Consider the following 27,450-nt stretch of genomic DNA (forward strand, 5'->3'; position numbering starts at 1 on the left):
AACAATGTTAAAGATTTAATTCTCTGGAGAAGATTCACTCTAATATAACAAGGATTACAACACAGTTTAACAGTACTATGCCGGCGTACCCAAACAGGATTCAACACAAACGTATACAGCAAATCTTCCAATGAATTGGCTGACTTCACTCCCTTCATAGTGAATGAGGAAACAGGACGAAGCAGGGTCGGGCTGTCTTTGAAGTGGAAGTGTGAAGGGAGGGGGAAGATAGGGGGACAAAGAGCTCCTGATAACACCAAGTCAGACATTCTTTTACGAGTTGGTCAGCAAGAAACACAATGGGAATTGCATCATTGAGGCACCATGAGTCACCAGTAAGATGAGATAAAGCATTTCTCAAACCCCATCTCTGAAGCTGGTATTTACACAGTGCTGCAAAAGAGAGATGTGTAGATGCGGTTTCCATTACAAAGGCAATGTCTTCACCCGGCTGGCGCCACTGCACTCTCCGCTGAACTCAATTTAAACAAATAGCGTCACAAGACAAACGTTAGACGAAATAGTACAATGACTTCAAACTTGAAGGGAGGTAAGCATTTGTTCTAATGCAAATTTGTGGTCAATGGCCTTTGCAGAACAGATCAATCCCTGAGATTGCAGACGCCTGATACAATGTGACCACTCATTCCCATATGTATCATAAGGTATTTCAAACCCCATCACCATACAATTCCTATAAACTATAATGCAACATCCTTCAGATTAATAAAAAGAATTATCACTAAAGTATTTCTACAATCATAAGGAATTAGAGTGTTTATCTCACGAGCCCTGACAATTAATTTGGGGTGGGGAACAAATATCGAATTTAGAGACGCAGGTAATAACTTGCCTACGAGAAAGAGAAATATTTGGAAGTCCAAAATGGACTTCCACATAACCCATACGTGTCTACCCCGCCTTGATTTGAAAGATACACCCATTCCAAATTCAGTTGATTTTGTATGTTCATGGTTCATCCTCTCACGCAAATTGATGGTTCTTTACTGTCAGGTTACGCAGTTTGTTCCGACTATAAAAAAAGAAAAGAAAAGTATTTGTTCCGACTATGAAGTAATTAAAAGCGGAAAATTGCCTACTAATTGTTCCGCCCAACAAGCTGAGGTGTTCGCTTTAACTCATGCATGTTGCTTAGCAGAAGGACAAATTGCGACAATTTACACTGATCGCAGTATGCATATGGAGTGGTTCATGATTTTGGTGCCTTATGGCGTGAACGAGGATTTCTAACATCCTCCGGCACTCCTTTTTCCCTCCCAAATTGCAGTCATAAAATACGATGCCCACACTGGTGGTTTTTGACATTTCTAAGGTAAATGCTAGAGCAGACGGATCTGCTAAAGCCGCGGCCATTTCCCAAAACGCCCTATTGGTGTCTCAACATGTTTAAATACCAGCCGCAATTGCTTCTTCTCTTGACAATGTAGTTGCTTTACAGGCAGCCATTGATAAGGCAGAGAGAGATAGATGGGTAACATCAGGATGCAAATTTGATGAGGATTCTAAGCTATGGAAGTCACACGATGACCGTGTAATGGCTCCACAAGCTTTGTTACCATGGCTTGCTCGTCTGGCACATGGTGCTGGCCATACGAGCAAATGGGGTGTGTTCCTCTATTGCAAAGCAATGGTATGCCCCAATATTTACCCCAATCGCAGAACAATCTTGTGGGATGTGTCAAATTTATCAAGAACATAATCCTGGGAAGGGACCTCAGATGGTTCCAGGAGCACACCTCTGCCCATGGGGCCTTTTGCACATATTCAAATTGGTTTTGTGAAAATGTCAAAGTGTTGTGGGTATGAGTTCATTCGAGCAGTAGTCAATAGGTTTTCTAAATGGGTTGCGGCATACCCCTGCAGAAAGGCAGATGCTAGCACAGTGGTTAAGATAATGATGAGATATTTCATTTGCAGATTTGTCATACATTGCAAACTCTCAAGTGATAGAGGGACTCACTTTATGGGTCAGGTGATAAAGGAAAGATTCAGCAGCAAGCTGTGTAAAGCCTTACAGATTCAGCAGCATTTCCATTGTCCTTACCACCCTCAGTCAGCAGGAGTGGTAGAAAGGCAAAATGGGTCCCTGAAAAATAAACTCGCCAAAATTGGTAGCCAAACTGGGTTAAAATGGCCAGATGCAATACCAACTGCCCAAATACTAATAGGACTAGTATTACTCTGATGGCAATGAGATCAACCTCTAATAGAAAAATGTGGTTGTCTCCACATTAAATTATAATGGGAAGACCAATGAGGTTGCCATACTCAGCCCTGTTAACAGTAAAATAAATGGATATAAATCAAATGGATGATATAATAATAATAATAATAATAATAATAATTCATTTATTTTGTATAGCGCTTTTCAAGTAGCCCAAAGGCGCTTTGACAGAGTGGAAAACATAATGCATAACAATACATGAAAACCACAATTGCAAAAAGACAAGAATCAATAGGGAAATATTTAAAGCAAAAGGAGGGAGAAGGAGAAGAGATAGTCAGGGGTTAAATGCTGTGGGTTGAATGTTGAATGCCGTGTTGAACAGGTGGGTCTTTAGTGATGTTTTGAATGTGGTGAGTGAAGAGGAGTCTCTGATGGTGTGAGGTAGTGAGTTCCAGAGGGTGGGAGCAGCGATGGAGAAGGCCCTGTCCCCCCAGGATCTGAATTTGGTCCGGATGGAGGGGGTCAGGAGGTTGGTACCAACAGAGCGGAGGTTGCGGGTGGGAGTGTGTCTGGAGAGGAGGTCAGCCAGGTAGGATGGGGCCAGGTTATGGAGGGCTTTGTATGTCAAGAGGAGGATTTTGTACTGGATTCTCTGGGGGATGGGGAGCCAGTGAAGCTTGTAAAGGACGGGGGTGATGTGGTCACGGGTCCGGGAATGGGTGAGTAGACGGGCAGCGGAGTTCTGAATGTATTGGAGTTTATTGGTGATTTTTGAGGGTGAACCATAGAGGAGGCTATTGCAGTAGTCCAGACGGGAGGTGATGAAGGCGTGGGTGAGGGTTTCTGCAGCCGTGGAGGAGAGGGATGAGCGGAGATGGGCAATGTTTTTCAGGTGAAAGAAGGCTGACTTTGTGATCTGTTTAGTGTATTTGTCGAAGGAGAGGGTTTGGTCAAAGATGACGCCAAGATTCCGGATGTGAGGGGAGGTGGATACTGGGATACCGTCGATGTTGAGGGCAAAATTATGGGTGGATTTTGTGAGCGTTTTTGGGCCAATGATGATTATTTCAGATTTATCACAGTTAAGCTTGAGGAAGTTGATTTGAAGCCAGGATTTTATTTCAGTGATGCAGTTTGTCAGGATAGAGTGGGTGTCGGTGGAGACGGACTTGGTGGAGATGAAAAGCTGGATGTCATCGGCGAAGCAGTGGAATTGGAGACCAAGACGGCGGATCAAGTGACCGAGGGGGGACAGGTAAAGGATGAAGAGGAGGGAGCCAAGAACTTAACCTTGGGGGACACCTTGGGGGAGGGGAGCAGTGGGGGATTTGCAGTTATTGATGGAGATGAACTGGCGTCTGTCAGAGAGGTATGATTTAATCCAAGAGAGGGCAGTGCCGGTAACATTAAAGGTGGATTCAAGTCGGGTGAGGAGGATGGTGTGATCGATGGTGTCAAAGGCAGCGCTGAGGTCGAGGAGGACGAGAATGTTGAGGTTGCCAGCGTCAGAGGAGAGGAGAAGGTCGTTGGTGATTTTGAGGAGAGCAGTTTCAGTACTGTGGTTGGAGCGGAATCCGGATTGGAATGTTTCATACAGGTTATTGGCAGAGAGGTGATGTTTGAGTTGAGTGGCTACAGCGCGTTCCAAAACTTTTGACAGAAAGGGTAGGTTGGAGATGGGTCTGAAGTTGTTTCGGGTGTCAGGGTTTAGACCAGGTTTTTTTAGAATGGGGGTAACAGCAGCAATTTTGAGGGAAGGTGGGACGATGCCTGTAGACAGGGAGGAGTTTATTGTTGCAATGATAAGTGGAGAGAGAGCAGGGAGGGAGGCCTTGACAAAGCTGGAGGGGATGGGGTCAAGAGTGCAGGTGGCAGTTTTCATTCCTATGAGGAGTTCAGAGAGGTCAGTAGGGGAGATTGGGGAGAACCGAGACAGGGGATGGCAGGACAAGGGGCGGCAGGTGGTTGGAGGGGGAGCGGGTGCGGCGGTGGTCAAGCTGTTGTAGATGTTGTCAATTTTGTGTTGGAAGAAAGAGAGGAAGGAGATGCAGTTGTCTACTGTGAATGACTGGGTGGTGGTGTTCAGGGGGCGGAGGAGTTTGTTTATTGTCGAGAAGAGTGCTTTTGGGTTTCCAGAGCCATAGTGGATAATTTGAGAGTAGTAGGCGGAGCGGGTGCAGGAGAGGGCATCTTTGTAGTGTTGTAGGTGGTCCTTGTAGGCTTGGGAGTGAACTGTGAGACCCGTTTTATTGCGGAGTCTTTCAAGTTGGCGAGCACGAGTTTTCATCAGGCGGAGTTCGGGGGGAAACCAGGGAGCAGAATGGGTGAAAGAAGCTGTTTTTGTTTTTACAGGCGCAAGCTGGTCAAGGCAGGAGGAGAGAGTGTGGTTGTAGTAGTCAGTGAGGTCGGAAGGGGTGTGGAGGTCAACGAAGGGAGAAGTGGACATTTTTTCAGAGAGGGTGGATGAGAATGAGGTAGGTGAAAGAGCGTTTAGCTGACGGAAGGTGATAGTGCGATAATGTCTTGGTGTTGGGGTGGGGATGTTGATGGTCATAGTGATAGCTAAGTGGTCAGAGAGGGTGAGGTCGGAGCCAGAGAGATGGTGCAAATTTAATCCAGTGGAGCAGACAAGGTCCAAAATGTGACCACGGATATGGGTAGGAAAGTCGACCTGTTGAGTGAGGTTAAAGCAGGTGAGTAAATCAGTGAAGTCAGTGCTTATTGTGGAGTCAGTGGAGTCCATGTGGATATTGAAATCACCAAGGATGATTGAGGGGGATAGGGAACATAGCTGGTTCAGAAAGTAGGAGAAGTCAGACAGGAATGATGGGTGTGGTTTGGGAGGGCGGTAGACGACAGCCATGACTGACTGCGTGCGACCAGAGAGTTTAAAAGCCAGGTGTTCAAATGATGAGGATGAGGCGATGGGGATGAGGCTGGTCCTGATGTCTTGACGGTGGATAACGGCAATTCCACCACCTCGGCCCTCCGAGCTTGGTTTATGGACGTAGGAATATCCATTGGGTGTGGTGACGTTGAGTGTGTAGTAGTCCAGAGGTTGTTGCCAGGTTTCGGTGAGACAGAGAAAGTCCAGTTTGTTATCCAGGATGTATTCGTTCAGGATGAGGCATTTGTTGTTGAGGGACCGGGTGTTGAACAGGGTGAGCTTGATGTTGTTTTGAACAGCAGGGATGAATTCAGGTGATTTAGCCAGGGTTCGTAGGCAGGAGGTGCGATCCTGTGCGTTGCTGTGACCAGATGCGCTGGGACGATGAGTGGGAGTGCGCTGAGCCGACCAGAGGACGGGGATGGAGTGACCTGATTGCAAATATACAAACTTACGACCGGAGCCACGGTGAATGTACCTGGGTCGTCGGAGGAGTCCATTTGATTTGATGGCAGAGATGCATGATGGGGTGGAGCGGGTATTGAGCAGAAGGAGCCTTGCGGCGGAGTACCGCAGAGCCATGCCAGGCAGGAGCGGAGAGACGAGACGAGGCCAAGGTTGAGGAGGTGAAACAATGGTCCCAACCCACGGGAGCGGGCCCGAGGAAACGAAGGAGCCAGGTAGGTGAAGCCAGGAGCAGAGCCGGGACCAAGCAGAGGGCAGGCAGGAGCAAAGAGACGATCACGAGGCCAAGGTTGATCACAGCAAAGCGGCAAATGCAGCGGCAATCGACCGCTGCCGCTACAAATCTAGATCACGGCGGGAAACCGCCACCAAACCGCTGCGATGGTCACAACCCACGAGAGCGTGCCCGAGGAAACAGCGAGCAGGCGAAGGAGCCGGGCAGGCGAAGCAGGGAGCAGAGCCGGGGCTATGCAGAGGGCAGACTCAATGGCCAAAAAATCCGCACGACCACCAAAAAAGCAAGCAACTGACAGTGGCCCGGTCGAAGAAGCGGCGAGCATGTGACGCCTGCGTCCTCTTCATACCGGACCGGAAGCGGGACTCTTTGTAAGCGGGATATAATGTTAAACTTTTGTATTGCTTTGAACCGGGCTGTCAAGAGTGTTTATTCACAGATGAAGGAAGCACTGCCGGAGCCAGCTACCGCTGACTGCCACAGCTTCAAACCTAGTGACTTTGTATATGTAAAAACTCACAAGAGAAAGAACGCCCTGCAACCAAGGTGGACTGGGCCCTATAAAGTCTTGCTGACAACTCATACTGCTGTGAAATGTCAGGGCTGAGTGATATGGATTCATAACTCACACTGCAAAAGAGCCCACAGCACTGGCAATCTCGAGGACTTCTAAATGGCCGCCCAGTGACTACTATGAATGCCTATTGTGGAAGTGTAACCAACTATAACCCAACCAATGCCAAATACTGCTTAATTGATCAAATAAAGTTAAATCCTTGGTGTGAGGAAATCAAACTGGTTGTTGCCAATAAACTTCACACAGCCCTGCTTGGGCCATTCTCAAACAAGCCTTTTCAATTTCCATGTCTCCATAATCACTTATGTAGTCGATTAGAATTCACTATATACTCTTTTATATATCACAAATGAAATAAATATATATTAGTGGGACATTTATTAATAAAATATCCTGTAAGGCATAGAATCTGGGGTTTGGGCAAAACACATTCTTTTTGAGCAATCAGCCTTGGGAAACGACTTTTCATCTGACACCTGCAAATGGGATAACAGTTTGTGCCTTCTGTACTCCATGTCGTAAAGCCTGTTTACTAACCTCTTATTGGATGAATTGGAAATAACCTTTACTCCATACGTTTCCCAAGCTCTCTGATTGGATCACTTCTCCAATAACTTTTTATATGCTTATCTTTTTAATTTCCTGGATGTCCTTATGAGTGTGTGCCTGTGAAACATAGCCTTTGAGCATTACCAGACACTGCTTGTTCCTTTGTTCTTCTCTCTATATTCAAAACCATGTTATTTTGCCCAAACTTAGAGAGTAGACTGGAGTTTTGTTATTCATTGGTATTCTGCATTGTGATTTCTGGTCTACTCTTTCCCATGCACGGATCAATAAATATTTCAAATTCACGACATGAGGAAAATTAATTCTTCTTCGACACTTTCTTGTCATTTGTTTGATCACTCCACTCATTTTATTATGCTTGATAGATGGTCAATAGGACCAACAAATGATAATGCAGATGCTTACATGTATATTCATCAAGAAAGTGATTTTCACACACCCGCAACTACTCACCAAGTTATTTTGTCATGTACATAGTGTCACAGATCCGTCACTTCCGCCTTTGTTGTTATTATATACATGTGGGATTTTTAGTGTCAGGTAATTTTGGTGTTAAGATTTTTGTGTGAAATGGAGATGACTTTAATAAAAAGTAAAAATAAATGTTTGTGGAGGAAAAAGAAAACACAGCAAAGAACCGGAAGGAGGAGGAGGAGGAGAACGGCCATGATAGAGATACAGCCATGCATCGCGTTGAGGCTGCGAGCGGACCTTTTTGATATTGGTCGCGAATGAGTTGAGGCTTCCTGGGAAAGGGATTGCCATCAACATCATCATATATTGCGAGTGCAATTAAACCTGTGTCTCAGGTTTTAACACCAAGTGTGAGTCGCCGTTGGAGAAATCAAGCACCTCCATTACAGGCCTATATGCCATTTTGTCCTCGCAGAAGAAGAGGCTCTCCGCTTGGTGCATCCTTTTTTGCCGTTGGGATTTCCGTATCGACCTCATCGTGTTGATTGCCGTTGGTTTCCATATCGGCTCAATTACCATATCGACCTCTCACCTCATAACTCCTCATCCACAGTCACGCCAATACCTGCCTATTGATTTGCCGTTCTGCACGACCTCGACCTCCAACCAGCGTGGGGATCCATGCATTGACTTTGGGGAATGTTACATTCCACTCACGGTTGGCGTATTGTGAGTTTATTGCTTTGAGAGCATTGGGGAATGATGGTACCATCACATGTATTGTTCATTTGGTGCAAGTGACATTTTCATTGTAATTTCTTTAATAGTGTTATTATTGTGTATGTGAGAGTTCTTTATACAATTACTTGTTTGTTCTACAATTGCATTGGTGTGGTTTTACCACGGTTTATTAGAAAACGCAAAATAATAAATCTTTCTGCCGTGTTCCCTCTTGAGACTCTGAGGTGCACCGTAACCGGGGTTTGGTGAAGTAATACGTAACAATATGAATAAAATGGATTTAGCAGAAAGTAGAAAGGCACATTCACATCCAGACTGGTGAAACTGCCAAAATGAAGACTCTCTGCTCGCCTTCACTCTTTCATTCCTCTTTTCTCCCACCTCTTGAACAAACTCCCTCACTCTCTTCAATCCCACTCCTCCCTCCAGGTCTTTAAAACAGTTGTTCGCCACCATCTCTTATCTTCCCCCATCCAAAACCTTGATCTTTTCTACCCCCGTTAATTCACGCCAGACCCACTTTTTTTTGAAATACCAACTTCTTTCCTGGAAGTTCGAGCAGTGTCCATGTGTTTTATACCCCTCCAATCCCCCTCCCCCCTTTACCTCGCCCCCCAAGCCCTCTCCCTCCAATAGATCTCCAGTTGTCCCTGTTCTCTACTGTTGTATTTGTGTGCTTCCCTCTATCTACCCATCTTGTCTCCCGCTCCATTTATTATATTGTTGCGGAACCCGATGTCGGCCTCGGTTCCCGTTATCGAGGGGGGATTAAGCCCCTCGTCTGTTACTGACCGACGTGGTCCCGGGGGTATGACGCCACGCCCGGTCGGCGCTGGGTAGGGTTTTAGGCCCACAAGTCCTATGACCTAAATACCAGCGCTTCCCGGTACGCGAAGGAACACCCCCCGCTCACGGCCGCAGCATAATGGATGTTGCGCCGAGCGAAGCGAACCGCGGCGTGAGCCGTTTACCAAGACTAGACCCGATTCCTTAAACGTTGGCCAAAATCGTGCCACAGGTGTCCAATGAGGGAAATCACAAAGACGACACGGATGTGAAGAAGAGGAAGGCGAAGGCAAAAAGGTTTGAAAATGCTACTATATTTATTCCTACTATTTACAGGACCAAAATAACCAAGGAAGAAGGAAAGATAATAAAATAAAGACAGAAGGAATCAAGGAGACACAGTGCAACGCTAGCTTACCTACAGTCTTAATTATACCCAGGACGAGACACACAAAACGGACGACAATCAAACTCACACGAATGGGGAAATGAAGGCAGGAACGATTGGCTGGAAGGAGGGGAAGGTCCAAGTGGTCCACAGAGCTGGAAGGATGCGGGTGGTGGGTGTGATCCCGGCTCGAGTTGAGCAGCCGCCGACTCTCCCCAATCGTCTCCGCACGGCGACGTGGCTTCTTGGGCGCAACTGCCGTCACCGCCGTCGACGCTCCAAGCTGCGGTGGCTAAACCTGCCGTTGGTTCAAAGCTGCGGTTTGTTCACAAGCTGCGGTGGACTCTTTTGTGCATCTCTCTCCCTCAATCTCCTGCTTTTTGCCGCCGTGGGGACGTCGCGTGCTTTTTCCGGACTCCTCCTCTGCCGTATCTTATCTCCGTAGCTCATCTGGACTCATCTTCGTAGCTCATCTCCAGCGCATCTCTTGGTGGGGGCGTCGTGGTGCGGGTTATATAGGCCACGCCCTTCAACCTTCGCGAACCTACTCGACGGTTCTCCCCACGCCCTCTCAAAGCCAAACCCCTCGTTCTGGGTTGGTCGGCAAGGGCTGGCTCACTCCTCCGCTCTATGACGAGGTGGAGACACGCCTTTCTTCTCCGAGCCGACCGCGTGCTCAATGGAGGCAAATGCAGTTGGTAGTAAAGGCTTTAGGAATGGGAATGAAAGGGAATCTACTCTATTTGAATTCGGTGCAATGGAGTATTAATTAATGGAAGACAAAGCCTTAACCTAATACACAGAATAAGGAAATAACTACCAACAAGGAGGAAATCTATGATTGGCTAACGTGATGGTATATGACCTAACTAAGGGACGCCCTTTGACCTTTATACACAACAACTGGAGGAAGGAGGGTGATATTTTACAATTTATTACACAATAAAAAAACACAATTCTCATATCCACAACAATATGTTTTATGTGTCCATTTGTTTTTTTTGTGATTAATGTTAGCTCTTACACGAGACTCGATCTTGTATACAAAACAAAACAAAACACGGCATACATGGAATTACCACTTACTTGGCTATCTCTCTACAACATGCTAAGATTTTGAATAAGAGTAGCTGTTGGGTTTGTACTCACGTACCTCATTCAATGAAGAATGGAATACCACTGTTAGCAAGCAGTATCCTTTAAAAGTTTAAATGGAAAGAGTGGCGTGGATATTTTATAAGATGGATGCAACGGAAAAATCAGTATGGTAATAACAATAATAACCATAATAAAGAAATGGAAGAAAATGGATAGACCAAACAGCAGTAATGAAAACAACAATTGATACTAGGAACTGTATCCAATGATGAAACCTTAGTAAGTGGTACTGGCCTAACTTTAATTTCAGTAAAATGCCACCATATTATGTGGTAAGACAAATAAAACAAAAACCAGAATTATGTTTAATGCAGAAGTCATCGGAGAAAATAATGTTGGGCAAGTCAGAGTGCAAAAATTATATTACAGAAAGCCGTGCAATGAGACCACAAGTAGCACTGAACAACACTTATTATACTTGTGGAAACCGAGCCGACCCATGGCTTCCAATTAATTGGACAGGTTCTTGTTTTTTAGGTTATGTGGTACCTCATACACATTTACTTACCCATTCTCCATTTCAAATCAAATTAAGTGAGGCATTACTAAAACTGAATGGACTTTTAAATCGTTCATCAGTTCCTCGTTCCTCAGTTAAAAAACGTTCCTCAGTACGGAAGTTGGAAGGTGGCCGACAAACTTGTAAATATGGCAGCTGTATTGGAACTGCTTGCTAATGAAACTGCAGACAGTCTAGTGGATATTAATGCAAAAATGATTGCTATGTGAACAGGAGCTATGCAAAATCGGATCGCTTTGGATTTGGTACTTTCTGCACAAGGTGGAACCTGTGCAGTTATTGGGTCTGAATGCTGTACTTATATCCCAGACAAATCAGAACACATTACAAGTTTGACAGAAAAAATTAAAGAAAAATGAACTAAGTTCCACAATTATTATACAGATGATGGAATATTTTCCTAGCTAAAAGGGATCGTTGGAAGATGGTGGGCAAAATTATTGCATTGGGTTTTTATTGGACTAGTATTACTTGTTGTTACCATAGTACTTTTCAAATGTGCTACTACTGCATTGCCCTCACTGATTTTCTCCTGCTTTAAGAGGAAAACCACTACAGCTGCCATGGTTTCTCACCAAACATCTCCTTATAAGGATCCTGATCTTAATGAGGAATTTTATGAGTTGTGCAAAATTGTGCAGTCATAGTGATGAGCATGTTTTGTGACTATGGACAAATGTCATCCTTCATGCACTTATCAGCCTTGTCCCTTACACCATACACCCAGGTGTGTTGAAAATGGCTGGATCACCCTTGGTGGGTAGAACTCTCCCACTGGAGGGATGGCCTAAAGCAGGCTCAGTCGCGTAACCACCTGAAGCATCCCAGCTCGTCTGGAGAGTGATGACGACATGAAGGGCTGGGCTCAGTGATTAGTGCTTAGAGATGCCCTGGAAACAGATGCTCATTCGGGGCTTACATGGAATTTTCAGTTAATTATATAATGACATAATATTGTCCTTTAAAGGACAAAAGGCAAAATGTAGAAGTGTTTTTTCTCTTAAAGTCTGTGCGGACCTCTCAGTGAAGCATTACTAGTTATAACCAGTTTAATAAATAAAAGAATTCAGCCCACATGACATCGTATATTAATTACATACTAAATCTATGTAGCGGACTGTAATTGAAAGAATCCTATTAGAAACATAAAGTATTAATTTATCTTGTTACATTTGTGCTTGAAACATATACACTTTTAATAATAATGTTTTGTTATGTCCATTTAGAAACATACAATAAGTTCCATTGGAAACTAAATACATGTATATGATTGAACTTTTACATATTCTGCTATTGAAGTGTTTCTCTGGTGCCAGTGGAAGGGGATATTCGTGCAGACAGCTGTAGCTTGGAGAATGGAATGCATTAACCATTATCTTGCTGATGACTTTCATCGTTTCATCTCCTACCATATCTGCTTGAGAACAATGTTAGAGCACCCTATCTCCCGACTGTTTGACTTTCTCTCAGCACGCCATGAATCGGTTTATTGTGCGACCTCTGCTCTGCCCACGGCGGCCACATTCATTCTTTTGTTAACCCTGCCTGGCTCAATTTTTATGGCTTTGCCCACACACATGTGCCCTCACACTTTGCCCACACACATGTTTTTATCTCGGTTTATGACCTTGAGAGCATATCCATATTGACCTCTGCATTCCTTGTGCCCCCACCCTTGTTTATCAAATGAGTATAAAAAGCCCCTGACTAGAGCTTTGAATCAGAGCGATTCATTGTCCGGTATTATACTGTGTATCTCTCTCCGTGCGCATGTAATAAAAGATTCTCCTTTGTTACGCTAGAACCTGAGTGAAGACTGACTTTTTCTTCCACACAACCAACACATGACAGGTGACAGAAGAGTAACATTATAATAAATATTTAATAATTCGTCATGTCTACCTGAAGTGCAATAATATTTGTCAAATGCATCAATAAATCACTTTCATAACAATCCCCAAATTAAACAAGTATGAAAGTCACATACAGCAATGCACCCATACAAAAACTCATGACTCTGGAAGTGGCAACTCAGCGTAATCAAGGAGTGCGCACATTAAACCCAGTGGGTTATAAATGTGTGAGAGGTCAGCGGTGAGCCCTGTTGGAATTATCAAAAACCAAGAGGTCTGCACAAATGGTGAAGCTAATACATGCAGTCACATCTAAAGTCCTCAGAAGGTGAATCACCGAAGCATAGAGAAGAACCGAATTCTGCTGTCACAGATATACCATAAATGATGAAGTCCGAGACCGAAAGGACCATTTGGTTGAAGGACAGTAGAAGTTTGAGGAATGATTAAGCTCGGTCATCATGCAGAGTGCCTTCTAGAAATAGCAAGTAAATCCCCAAAATGGTGCCAATGAGGTAATACAAGCATCATCTATTATATCGTCGCCAAGAAAACAAGTAAAGTGCAATGTTCGACAGGCAGGTACAACTAATAGTTTAGGGAGTTCAGCAGAGAATATCTCAACACGTAGAACAGGAATATCCTTTGTTGTAGTTATTTAACAGGAAACTTAACAGCAAATTTAACCTTTCCAAAGTACAATTAAATGAATATATTTGTCTGTAATATAAAATACAGAGCATGTGTGTGGTTGCGAAGCTAATCCTTCCTGTTCACTTCCTGCCAAGACGGATGCGATCACTTGCAGTGGAGACTATAATTATGTTCAACTTATGAGGCTTTATTAAATTTTGAGTGATCTTTAAAATCCCCCCATAATATTTATTCATATTATTTTCCTCCTTGCGCAATATGTGCATAGTGAGGCAGAAGCAGCATTTTTTGCTAAGCTGCTTGGGGTTATAATCTGGACGAGTCACTACTTTGACAGTGGATACTCAAATGAAAGTGAAGAAATTTGTAATTTGTTTATGGTGCTGGCAACAGCTCACCTACTCTTCCTACTTCATAGCTGGGTCAACATTTGAACGGATGCTCGACAGATCAGAGGAAAGTGCATAAGGCCTACCGCTCTTCGACAGCAATTTGATTTGTTACTTCTCATTGTCTCCTGCCTCTCTTCTTGCTCTACTTTTTAGCCCTCCAACCCACACCCTGGAAGATGTACATGTCCCTCAAACAACAGAATACTTGTTTGCCTTCAGAATCCAAAGCAAAGGCTGACTCTCACTTCCACGAATTTCATCATCTTTCTTGCCCCTGTGGAACCTTCTTCTTGCATTAGCTTAACCCCACTCTTCCCTCCATAGCTTTGAGCCAACAATTCACAGCAAACCTAATGCCCCACAGCAGTGTTCTGGGCCCAGTCCTATTCCTGATTTTCATCAATGATCTCTCTGGAAAATCCTCTTTATCTTTTTGCTGATGACTCCACCCTCTGCCACTCCATATGTTAACCCTCAGATCGGCAGGCAGCAGCCTCTTCACTCTCTGCAGACCTGGATAAAAATCACGAACTGATCAAACAAATGGAACATGTCTTTCAATCCTTGAGAAATCTCACTCTCCCACTATATCTCTCCGAAAAGACCGTCTGGAAAACCCTCCCATCTACTTTCTCAACAATCCTCTTGAAGAAGTTCTGTCACTCAAGCTTTTGGGTCTCACTATCTGCCATGATCTTTCTGGGCATCCTCCGCCATGCGAAGTCTTTCGTTAGCACAACTCAGCTCCTCACCACATACAAAGCTTTCATCTGCAGCTTGATGGACTACTTTTCACCCCTCTGGGCTGGCTCCCCTGCCTCACATCTTGCTCAGCTTAATGCTCTGGAAACCAAGGCCTTTAAAATTATTAGAATCTCCCGCAATGAAATTGAGTCCATAAACTTATCACTTCGCCATCACAGACAGGTCGGTGGTCTCTCTGTCTTCCAGTACCTCCTTTCTGGACTTACACCCTCTGCTCTTTCTGTGCTTTGTCCCCCTCAGGTTTCTGCAGGGCTCACATGGTCCATGATCAACCCCCTTCTGATGAAACTACCTAAATCCAGGATCACTGTTCACCTCCACTTATTTGCTCATTTTTTCCCCACCTGTGGCATCAACTTACACATCCTCTTCAATCTCATTCTTCCCTCCAGATTGTCCCCAATCCAAAACAATCATCATTTCAAACCTCATTAACCCCACCCAAATACCTCCTCCTTCTAATTTTCCAGTTTTCCCTCCTTAGAGTGTCCTTCTGCATCTATTTTGTCCACCCCAAGCATACATATTTTGCATCCTGTTTTCGTCTGTTACGTCTTGATCAGTTCAGTGTACTAGCTCTTCCATGAGCCTTGACTATATAAACAAACAAACAAACAAAACACAAACCACAATGTTTTCTCAGGCCATTAACCCTCTTTAAATCTCTCCTCCTTGGTTACAGGTTCCCATCTTGGTTTTGCTCTTCCACGCTTTCCCGTTAATTCATTGCATTGTCCACCTGTTGCCACAATCATATTTAGTGCCCTTTCCCCCTCCATCCCATTCTTCCAAAAGCCAAGTTTTGAATAGTGTAAAAGATAAAATAAATAGCTCACAGTGATATCCCATTATCTTTTTCAATCATATTTATTTATGTTAATTTATACATTCTGGGGTCATTTACCTGCTGGTGTTCAGCTGCTTGGGTGTCTGGATTGTCAGGCAACTCATTTTTCTTTAATCTTCTGTGATGTATTTGTGCACTTGAGATGCAAATGAGGTGATGATTTCCGAGTGTGATTAAACTCATGTACTTGTAAGTAATACGGAGTTGTGAAACCTTTATCGCAAATGGAGCACTTGTTGGGATTGTCACCCATGTGAATCATTTCATGTTTCTTTAGGCAATACGCAGATGTGAAGGCTTTGTTGCAAAAAGAGCATTTGAGTGACTTTTCTCCCTTGTGAATCATTTCATGTTTCTTTAAGTAAGATGACAATGTGAAGCATTTCTTGCAATGAGAACAGATATGTGCTTTTGAATCCTCGTGAATATTAATATGGGTCTTCAAATGTGCTGATGTTTTGAAAGTCTTTTCACAAAAAGAACATTTGTGCAGATTTTCTTCCCTGTGAATGAAATCGTGTCTTTTTAGGTCGTATGAGGATATAAAGGATTTTTGACAAAGAGAACATTTGTGTGGCTTTTCTTCTCTGTGAATCAAATCATGTCTCTTTAGTTTGTATGAGGATATGAAGGATTTTTGACAAACAGAACATTTGTGTGGCTTTTCTCCCATGTGAATCATCTCGTGCTTCTTTAAGGGGGATGGGGACATAAAAGATTTTGGACAAACAGAACATTTGTGCAGCTTTTCTCCCCTGTGAATCAAATCATGTCTCTTCAGTTTGGATGTGGATATAAAGGATTTTTGACAAACAGAACATTTGTGTGGCTGTTCTCCCTTATGAGTGAAATCATGTCTCTTTAGTTCGGATCTGCATATAAAGGATTTTTGACAAACAGAACATTTGTGTGGCTTTTCTCCACTGTGAACGAAATCATGTCTCTTTAGATCGTGTGACGATATAAAGGATTTTTTACAAAGAGAACATTGATACGGCTTTTCTCCACTGTGATTCATCTCATGTTTCTTGAGATGACATGGGAACGAAAAGGATTTTTTACAAACAGAACATTTGTGCGGCTTGTCCCCACTGTGAATAATCTCGTGTTTTTCAAGGAGCGATGGGAATGCAAACGATTTTTCACAAACAGAACATTTGTGCAGCTTCTCTCCACTGTGAACGAAATCATGTCTCTTTAGGTCATATGTGGATACGAAGGATTTTTTACAAACAGAACATTTGTGTGGCTTTTCTCCCTTATGAGTGAAATCATGTCTCTTTAGTTCGGATCTGCATATAAAGGATTTTTGACAAACAGAACATTTGTGTGGCTTTTCTCCACTGTGAACAAAATCATGTCTCTTTAGGTCGTGTGACGACATAAAGGATTTTTTACAAACAGAACATTTATATGGCTTTTCTCCACTGTGATTCATCTCATGTTTCTTGAGATGGCATGGGAATGAAAAGGATTTTTTACAAACAGAACATTTGTGCAGCTTGTCCCCACTGTGAATAATCTCGTGTTTTTCGAGGAGGGATGGGAATACAAAAGATTTTTCACAAACAGAACATTTGTGTGGCTTTTCTCCACTGTGAACAAAATCATGTCTCCTTAGGTCATATGAGGATATGAAGGATTTTTTACAAACAGAACATTTGTGTGGCTTTTCTCCAGCATGAATCATCTCATGTATCATGAGGTAGGATGAAGATGTAAAAGCTTTCTCACAAACAGAGCATTTGTGTGACATTTCTCCTCTGTGAATCAAATCATGTCTTTGTAGTTCAGATCTGCATATAAAGGATTTTTCACAAAGAGAACATTTGTGTGGCTTTTCTGTCCTGTGAATGAAATCATGTCTGTTTAGTTCAGATCTGCATATAAAAGATTTTTGACAAATAGAACATTTATGTGGCTTTTCCCCACTGTGAACAAAATCATGTCTTTTTAGTTCGTATGAGGATGAGAAGGATTTTTTACAAACAGAACATTTGTGTGGCTTTTCCTGACGATGATTCATCTCATGTTTCTTGAGATGGCATGGGAATGAAAATGATTTTTGACAAAGAGAACATTTGTGTGGCCTTTCTCTCCAGTGATTCATTTCATGTTTCTTGAGGTGGGATGGCAATATAAACGATTTTTTACAAACAGAACATTTGTATGGCTTTTCCCCACTGTGAATGAAATCATGTCTGTTTAGATTGGATGAGGATATAAAGGACTTTTGACAAACAGAACATTTGTGTGGCTTTTCTCCCCTATGAATCATGTCATGTATCTTGAGGTAGGATGAAGATGAAAAGGATTTCTCACAAACGGAACATTTGTGCAGCTTTTCCCCACTGTGAATCTTATTGTGTCTCTTTAGTTCGGATGAGGATATAAAGGATTTTTTACAAACAGAACACGTGTGTGGCTTTTCTCCTTTGTGAATGAAATAATGTCTATTTAGATCGTATGAGGATATGAAGGATTTTTGACAAAGGGAACATTTGTGCTGCTTTTCACCCCTGTGGACAAAAGCATGTCTCGTTAGGTCATACGAGGACAAGAAGGATTTTTTACAAAAAGAACATTGGTGTGGCTTTTCTGCTGTGTGAATAATTTCATGCTTCCTTAAGTGTGATAGGGACAGAAAAGATTTTCGACAAACTGAACATTCATGTGGCTTTTCTGTCACGTGAATCAGACCATGTGTGCTTAATGCAAATGATGTTGTGAAAGCTTTACAACAAACGGTACACCTGTGTGGCTTTTCATCAGCATGAATAATCTCATGTTTGCTTTGCAGAGTAGAAGTTTTAAATGCTCTTTTGCAGAAAGAACATCGGTGTGGTTTCTTTCCCGTGTGAATCATCTCATGTACTTTTAGAAAAGAAGAAGTTGTGAAGCATTTTTCACAAAGAGAACACGTGTGCAGCTTTTCGTCAGTTTGAGTGGTCTCAGGCATTTTTAAGGTAGATGCAGAACTTGTGAAAGCTTTTTCAAAAATAGCACCTTGTTGTACATTCTCACCAATGTGATTCATTTCACATTTCTTCACAGCAAACGAGGTTCTCCTTCTCTTATCCATGTTTCTTTTCAATACGTTGTTGCATGAAAACAAGATTACAGGATACTCCACAGATGTCTCTGCAACATAAGAAAGAAAAGGAAGACAAAAAACGTTTATGTTTTAAAAATTATCCCATCTTTACAATATTCTTTGCAGTACAATTTCAATAGATTTCTCTCACAGAAAAAGTAGAATGCATTGTCTTGATTATGAATGCATGTAACCGATTGACGCTACTCTACAACCGATTACGTAAAATAAAACAAATCGTTATCATTGAGTAAAGCCAACAACAAAATATTGGAGTTTTTTTTTCTATATGCTCCTTACACAAGTTTGTCGTCCTCAATGTAGGTTTCCTTAATACAGACAAGTATTTTATGTAATCTCAGGAATATACAACCAATATAAATAATAAATAAAAAGGTTCACTGGAACCCTGAACCTGCTGTGACAAATGAAATCACTACATATGAGGAAAAGGAAGTTTGGATGAGTGGTTAAAAGTTTGTCCATGTTGTGAGAGTGAGAGACAGAGACAGAGACAGAGACAGAGACAGAGACAGAGAGAGAGAGAGAGAGAGAGAGAGAGAGAGAGAGAAAGAGATGTAGATGGAGTCTTCACTATTAGGACAACAGTAGAAATAGTAGATATATATAAAACTTCTGCAAATATATATAAAACTGTTACGTGGTCCCCTCGGTGAATACCTGGTCTCAGTGACCCCCGGACCGTGAGAGGAACTTCGCCAGAAAGCTGTATTATATATGCGCTTTCGCCACGCAAGCCATATGAATTTCACCCAAGAGACAACTGCCGTTCAAGGATATATTTCAAGGGTAATGATACCAAACAATTTCAATGACACAACCATCAACAATATTTCAATGACACAACCACAGAGATTTTCCCCGAGCAATCAACAATACATAATCCTCACCAATTCCCAATTCACAATCAATTCCCTAGGATTAAGATGGCCATCTTATACATGTGTGTCCCGGGGAGTACTCACGAAACCCTTTTGGTCTCGGTCCCGCACAATGTCTCTGGGCCCCTCTTGACCAAGAGGATAGTCACCGTCACCGCACTCGGGCGGTTGAACGAACCCCGGGCGGACGTGCTCCAACGTGCCGTCTCGTACCGGGGACAGCTGTTGCAGCGCACCTCCTTGCCAAGCAACGGGGCAAACCAAAACGCGGTTTGCAACGCGAGCGAGGCTCAACGTGCGACCCGTACGCGTCCTTGTAGATGGGGCGAAACCCAAACGCGATTTGCAACGCCTGCGAGGCTCCAAAGTGCGACCCGTACGCGTCCTTGTAGACGGGCAAAACCGAGCGCGGTTTGTAACGCGTGCGAGGCTCCAAAGTCCGACCCGTACGTTCCGTGCACGAACTCACGGGGACTTCACGTGTCCAAAGGTAATTACGCGGCCAGGTAACTCCTCTCGCCAAACGGGTTTCGGAACGCCCCGGTTTTCCGCGCAGCGCAAGGTCGATTCCACCTTCTCGTCGTCGCGGGGCGAGGAAGAAGAATCCCCGTCCTTTTTCTCCTCGTGTCTTTTCTTCTTCCGTTTCCGGCCACTTCCGTTTCCGGCCACTGGTTCCGAAGGGCTCCTGACCCTCCCATCACAACAACCCTTAATATAATACACACGGATAAGCAACCTGAATGGTAATTCCCATACATTCACATAAATATGTAACAAAAACCAAAAAACACGGTCAGTGAAGCCGTGAGACGGTGAAGCCAGGTGACTTGTATATCAATTAATTACGTACTGTTTGAACATCAGTTGCATCCTGCCTATCTATTACGTACTGTTGAAATATACCTCTCGGCCCTTTAGACTGCTGAGACCCCTTAGACCTTTGAAGACTTTTTAAGTTCCCCAAGACCCTTAAGACTACCAAGACCCTTAAAGACCGAAAATACCGTTAAAGAACCTGAAGATCCAACACACTTTGAAGACCCAGAAGAACCAAAAGATCAAAAAGACACTGAAGACCCAAAATACCCTTAAAAAACCAAAATACCCAAAATACCCCAAAGACCGAGAGGCCCCAAAAGACACAAAGACCCCGAGAACCATTAAAGACCACAGACCCATAGGACACTTTAGACCCATTAGACCAGCTTGGACCCTTCACCATTTAGAGCTTTAGGCCACTTGGACCTTTTTAGCATTACAAATAAATAGTATCCCCAATATTACAAATAGGTTTGTATGCTGGCGTGGTGAGCTGGCGTGGTGATATTCGTTTTTTTGTGTTGATTTGAATTGATTATCAGTGAAATGAGGACGCCCATGTGTCATTAAAATCGACTATTGTCTTCTGAACGAGTTTGGATCTTAATTATTGAGTCTTGTCAAATCATTCAAGGCTAAATTAATTAAATCCCTAACAATTAATGGCGACCGTTTGACAAGGATACTGAAGGAGGCTTGGAGCATCGAGAGGAGAACAGAGTAACTGGAGGTGAATTCCCAACAGTTCGATTGAGATTGAAGGTAAGAAAAGAGACAATTTGTACCCTGATTAATGGTCTTCACCTCTTGCGTTCTATGATCTCTTCTCTCTCCAAAAGTCACCTGGTAAAGTATAAAAAGAACCAATTGCTGATTTAAATGACTGTGTATTGTGTAAAGTGTGTGTTTACCTGTTTAACTGTTTGCTTTATTATGTACAGGTGTAATGTTCAGTGATGTGTGATTTGATCTGATTCGGTTTTGGAATCAAACGGTGTGTGATTTGGTGTGTGATCTGGTGTGTGATCTGGTTCTAAAGATTTGGTTCGTGGGTACACTGGACGTTTGATCGCGTGAAATACCCTGGTGTGTTTGATGAGGTAGGACAGATCTGGTCTGATCTGGCTTCGACCGTTAAACACAGGTGTCCGCATTTTGTCGCGGTGGTTATAACTGTTTCACTCACTTACTCTTGCTGCAGGAGAAGGGGTGGTGAACAGTTATTTGGTGTAGTGTGAAGTGAGTTGGTTGCTTATTTGTCACAGTAAGGTGACAGTTGTGTGTTTAAGCTTGGTTGCCGATATCGATCTGGACTTGGTGTCAGTGAACCGCTTATGGTATAAAATTGTGTTGTGTGCATGGTGAATTGCATTCTTCCTGATTTGATTTATCTGGTACACTGGTGTTGAAATAATTGTGGCTTTGGATAAATTGTTGCTTTAATTGTTGTTGGTTGTTCCTTCCTCTGATTGTTTTCGATTTCTGATTTTAGATCTGAATTGATTGTGGTTTTTGTTGTCTTGATTTGACTCCTTCTTTAAGGGGGACTTAATGATTTGATGTCTGATGTTGAGCTGATTGTTGCCTTTCTGTGTATGCTGCTTACTTTTGATTTAATGATTTGATTCGTTGGATTCGATTCCTGGAATCGGATATTGGATTTCATTTGTGTTGATTGGAAAAGTGATTTGTGACTGTTGATTCGATCTGTCTTTGAATTGTTTGATTTCATTTGTACTTTTGAGTTCATTGAAGGTAATAAGGATTTGTGTTGATATTCCTGATTTGAATTGATCTGGAAAAAAGTACAAATTCTGGTTGGGTTTATACGATATTCGATTTATATTGTGGTCATAGGTCTTGTATGTGGTAATTGTGCGCGTACATTGTGCTTGTGATTTTTGTGAGATTGGAGGTTAGGACTGCAAATATTGTGCAAAGGTAAGATCCTTGCATTTTTGCTAGAGAGACTTATTTTGTTGTCAGAATGGGGAGTTGTTGTTCAATAAGTCGACCAGGTATGCCGGTGAGAGGCACATGTGTACAGTATATGTTCCAACATCATGGGCCTGATTCGATCAAAGATGTGGAAGAATCACGCAATGCTTGTTATCTCTTTAAACCTTATTTGACCTGTCCTTTCATCTCTGACCATAAATAGCCATGCTGCTGAAGATCGGGGAGAACTTGATTCATTCTGTGTGTTGAATGTGGTGTTCTGAGCCGGCGGGGTGATATTCGTTTTTTGTGTTGATTTGAATTGATTATCAGTGAATTGAGGACTCCAATGTGTCATTAAAATCAACTATTGTCTTCTGAACGAGTTTGGACCTTAATTATTCAGTCTTGTCAAATCATTCAAGGCTAAATTAATTAAATCGCTAACAATGGAGCAAACGTAAATGTTTAGGTATGTATATTTGTGACCAAAACGTCTTCTTCAAATTTTCTTTAACAGATTTTGTCATGTTGTTTATATATATTTATAAAGCTAACCTAATAAACACATTCTGCGACTTACCTGTATTCATCAGCCCTACCTTTTTTGTTACTTTGACTTGATTAATCGAGATCGAGATATGCATAATAGAAAATAAACGACGTAAAAACTCGACCGGAAGTCTAAGGGAAGCGGTATATTGGGGGTATGTCTGCTCTGTAAGGCTGGCAGTTCAACTATCCCATCCAGTTTTTGATAAATATGTGTTCACCTTCCCTTCCAGCCCTAACTGATAATTTAAAATAAATCTAAGTTTGTGCTCAGTTCCTTTATATTTTTAGGTGTTGGGTTCTGACTTCTGATTTACAGTATATATTCAGTCAGAGCACAAAGTATATTTGGCTGACCTCACCCAACATCCCCCCAGCACCATTCACCCATTCCCCTCCACAATTCCCCATCACCCCACAACTCCTGATCCACCACCACCACCACCACCACCACCACCACCACTAACCCATACCCACCACTATCCCCTTCCCTCACTCCCAGAGAAAGCAGGCATGGTCAAAGATGCCTATCCGACTGAAGTGAGGTGTGGTGAGGTGCGCGAAGCGGCACCAAATCTGGCGGCGCCCGTGACCGTAGCAGCACCGGTGAATTGGGACCTCTTTATGATACAAATAAGGGCGCTCATGGTCCAGACAAGTGAAGACCTGAGGAAGGACTTGGGGAACCGGATGGATGCTCAGGGTGAGCGATTAGAGGGCCAAATGGGGGCAATGAGGGACGAAGCGAGGGGTACCGGTGAGGGGTTAGACAAGAAATTTGGGAAGTTAGACAATAATTTTGAGGGGTTAGACAACGGGATAAAAGAGGTGAAAAATGGGTTAATGGGGTTGGAAAATAGGATGGAGGACAAATTGCGGGAAATAGGGGAACAATCTGCCCGGGAAATCAAACGAATGGGGAAGTTCATACTTACTTTTTCCACATGCGAAATTTGCATTTACGTTTGTTTAAATTATACAATGGACTACAAAATGTAAATGTTTCATGATATTTGTTATATTATATCACCATTATCTATCAATATTGTTGAAATGAAGATCAAATAGCTGTATGTTGAAATATGTTGAAAAAGTCAAAACTTTACATGGGGTGTATTACTTTTTCACGTGACTGTACCTTTCCAATGGGGGTGGTTATTAAAAATGAAAGTTAGAAAAGTCATGCTCCTCACATTAAAAAAAATTTGTATGAAAAAACCCTTGTGGTGAAATTTCAAGCCATTTGGACTAAATTTAGGGGTTGCACACGGAGTTTGTAATTTCACATATTTGGCTCGCATAAATGTTTGGAGTTGATTATTTATTCTCCGCTGCTATACTTGTGATTTTGACCATTACAGTTGACCTATGACCTTGCTATGTACTGCACGTTCTGAAGTCGTTTTTAAGTTAATCGAATACAGTACAGCTGTACTCTGGTGTATGCAGTTGCTCTCATTGAAGAGTACAATCGTCTCCTGACAAGGGATGAACAGCAAACCCAGTATCTGCTTCAAGTTGTGACAGAACATTGCAAGAGGTTTCCCGATTGCAGGAAATCAACGCTCATCGGGCACAACGCTTATCGGGCACAAACATTGAGTGGCTGGCAACAATGAGTCACTGTGCAACCCCTAAAACTTGATGCATTCAAAAAATATTTCACAGGCAGAAGTTTTACCTCAAGACCAAAAAAAATTAAAGGTTAGGAGTAAAAAATTCAATTTTTTTTTTTTTGCCTTATGGAGCTAAGAACCACCCTACTTTCCAAGTTACCAAAATAATTCCAAAAAACAAATTCCAAAAAAAACAAAAAACAATTCCAAAAAAAAGTTTCCAAAATAATTCAGGTAGGCTACCTCATGAATATGATGTTGCCACACTCTACTCACTGTCATAAACCTTTTGCTTCCCCAACTACAAATATATGCCCTATAAGCAGAAGTTAAAATGGTTATTTTGCTTCTTTTTTTTTCAGGACACGATGTCATCTAAACGGCAACAGCCGTAGGTATACAAACAGATTGGGCAAAATGTGTTATTTTCCAAGAAGATAAGAATGACAAGCTATGATGACCAGCTGTTACAAAATGCGGTGATGTCGGTGCAGTATATAGCAGTCTTGAGGAGGATATTATTGTTTTTAACACCGCTGGATGCCTACCAAAAATGATCGACATTTTGAGATTAAATGATGGAGATGGCATAGAGGCCGTGCTGCAACAACATTCCACCAAATTCCACACTGCTTGCAGGCTTCTGTACAGTAAAACCAGACTTCAACGAGCTGTGAAGAGGAAAAACATGAACACAGATTCCGCTGGTGAATGTGTCGAAAAGCAAGGGGTCAACGACTTCTCGACAACAGAACATTATCGAAAACGCAGTGTGCTTCTTTTGTGACAAACCTGTGAGTTTGTCTGAACCATTGCACGAGACAATGACGAAAACGATTGGTGAGAGTCAAATGACGCGCCACAAAATTGCTTGATGAGCGACCCTTAGCAAAAGTCTCCTTTGGAAACTTTGGCGCCAGCAAAACAAAGTATGATTCGAAGTGCTTGGTCGGCCTGTAAAATGCTGCAGCCAGACCAAAAACATCTGAACAAAATGACAATCCTGCAGGTCTGATAACAGAATTTGGCTCTACAGCGACAGACTTACATTACTTGGTCCTCATTCACAACAAGACCCGGAAACGAGTAGTTGAGACACTTTTTGACTTGGGCTTATCAATGTCTTATGAATTGACTTACAGAAATCGCAACAGATATGGGTACCAACATTCGCAAGTATTATGAAAAGTTAAACACCGTGTGCCCACCGAAGCTGAAGAAATGTGTTCACCACATCTGCAGTAGACAATATCAATCATCAAAGTACAGCTAGGGGCTCATTTAACGGGACGGTGATCGCGGTATTCTAACACTTCACCGATACTGACCAGATCAAAGCACTTGAGCCCATCACCAAGCTAGAAGGGTCTGAAGACAACACTGCGTCGGTGCCTACTAGCCTGCCCAATAAATCAAGGATGCCCATGTCATACACACAGGTGCCACCTGTGACAGAAAACAAGCTGGATTATTCTGTTCCGAAGACAGACAGGTCATTGAAATCCGTTTCATCTGCGATGATGAAACATCCAGAACTGACATATGTCGATGTTGCGATGAACACACCCGAGAGATTCGTAGTTCTTTTGCACGACAAGACAAGTTTTATATATTGTGTAAATTAAGCTAGACTGTGCGCAACTAAAGGTCGAGATGTGATAAATATTCCACCATTATAAGGTGCTCTTCTTCAGCACGTGGGGAGAGCTGCGTATCAGGCTGGGCATTGCTGGAGCTACAATTGAGGCACTGATTAAGCTTCCCAAACCTGAGGGTTGAGGTTGGACAGGGAGACCTGGGCTTCGAAAAAATGAGGTTTTCCACTTCTATGACATTTTAGGCAAAATTAAACACAACAAAGGGAGTGTGTTATAAACCGGTCATTCGGTGAAAAACACTTGGGAATGATTCGGAGTTTCCTTCACTGCTCACCTTCTGTTATGAAGGAATCTTCACACGGTTCTTCCTTCACATGAGTGATGTTCAACATCGGAGGAACGTTACCATGGAAACCTTGGTGTATCACTCGACCTGTTTCATCTGAGGGGAAATGGAATGACGTCACGGCCCTGGAGGATTTTAAATACCGAGTACATCTTGTGGGAATTCAAATAGTTTTCTCATTGATAAAATAACAAATAATAAATTGAAAACTCAGTTTAAATTCGACGAATAAATGTTTAAATGTCGTTCTGGACTTGCCTTGTGAAGAACAATTCTCCCCAAGTTCAAGTTTCACCTTCACCTCCTCATTTAAATCTACAACAAGAAATATCGAGTCTGAAACCAAACTCAACACCCGATCCCGCCATTCCCATCATCCAGTATCGTCATCTTCAACTTGTACAATGTTATTATGGGTTCTTACCTGGTGAGGGGAAACCACCTGCAGGTTCAGGTTCCACCTTCACCACCACTATAGGATCTGCAGAGAAACAAAACCTGTTTTAAACAAACATCAACCTCGGAGTTGTTAATTTAAAACAAACTACTGTAGTTTTAAACTCTTCCTTTATTTTCTCTCCTCCATATTTATCCACGTGGTTTCTCCATCATGAGAGAACCCCGTACCTGGTTCCTGGTCCGTCCCGTCCCCTCCTTCACGAAGCTTCTGAACGTCCAGGATCCTGAACCCGCAGATCCCATGGACCCCTCCCGGACCCCCCGTGTTCCCTCCATCAGAGACCGACTTGGAGTCCGAGGAGTTGGGATCGTGGGTGCAGATCGGGGGATCTCGATCCATGACCATCAATCACCACAGGGTTACACAACTGACCCCTCGGTTAACGTTCGTCTCTTCACAACCACAAAAATAAATTAAATTACCAGTGGATATGAAAATAATTCAGGTGAACTATTGTTGTTATTGTTACACACATGTTATTCCCAAAATGAACACATCGGATGTCAACAATTCTTGTTTTACTTTCACAGAGCAAGAGGTGAAAAGGAAGGAGGGAGGATGTACAAGCCCAGCTTAAATATACACCGACAATGAGATCCTCCACCGACATCTCATTTATTCCTTTGTGGACAAAACAGCTGATAAAGGAAATTAATAAGTGTAACAAATAATGAAATGGCACCAA

At 42.7% G+C, this 27,450-nt stretch overlaps 1 protein-coding gene across 8 annotated transcripts; it reads right to left on the reverse strand.

Moving 5' to 3' along the window:
• On the reverse strand, positions 1 to 27,281 carry LOC137427745 (uncharacterized). 8 transcript variants are annotated; one of them, XM_078777803.1, is made up of 7 exons: positions 26,933 to 27,281; positions 26,730 to 26,786; positions 26,564 to 26,620; positions 26,294 to 26,401; positions 18,465 to 18,581; positions 1,982 to 2,107; positions 1 to 393 (listed from the first exon to the last, which is right to left on the reverse strand). In XM_078777803.1, the coding sequence occupies exons 1-6, from the start codon at positions 27,108 to 27,110 to the stop codon at positions 2,010 to 2,012; spliced, it is 615 nt and encodes a 204-aa protein (XP_078633929.1). In that variant the 5' UTR covers positions 27,111 to 27,281; the 3' UTR covers positions 1 to 393; positions 1,982 to 2,009. The 8 variants fall into 8 exon arrangements, 6 of the variants coding, with proteins under 6 accessions (XP_078633929.1, XP_078633928.1, XP_078633927.1 ...); XR_010984563.2 differs by lacking the exon at positions 1 to 393 and adding an exon at positions 24,910 to 25,032 and having other exon boundaries at positions 2,086 to 2,107; XR_013623447.1 differs by lacking the exons at positions 1 to 393; positions 1,982 to 2,107 and adding exons at positions 10,170 to 11,762; positions 24,910 to 25,032.
• Between the last annotated feature and the right edge of the window lie 169 nt (positions 27,282 to 27,450).

This window comes from Myxine glutinosa, chromosome 5 (genome assembly GCF_964187855.1).
Source record: "Myxine glutinosa chromosome 5, kmMyxGlut1.1, whole genome shotgun sequence".
NCBI classification, from domain to species: Eukaryota; Metazoa; Chordata; class Myxini; order Myxiniformes; family Myxinidae; genus Myxine; species Myxine glutinosa.

What these genes read in the sequence shown, in the direction of transcription:
- LOC137427745 (XM_078777799.1), bottom strand. Translation starts at nt 27,110, where the DNA reads ATGGTCATGGATCGAGATCCCCCGATCTGCACCCACGATCCCAACTCC. An exon ending in CGGGACGGACCAGGAACCAG is followed by an intron (nt 26,787 to 26,932) that starts GTACGGGGTTCT and finishes GTTTCTCTGCAG; the next exon opens with ATCCTATAGTGGTGGTGAAG. An exon ending in GGAGAATTGTTCTTCACAAG is followed by an intron (nt 26,402 to 26,563) that starts GCAAGTCCAGAA and finishes ATTTCCCCTCAG; the next exon opens with ATGAAACAGGTCGAGTGATA.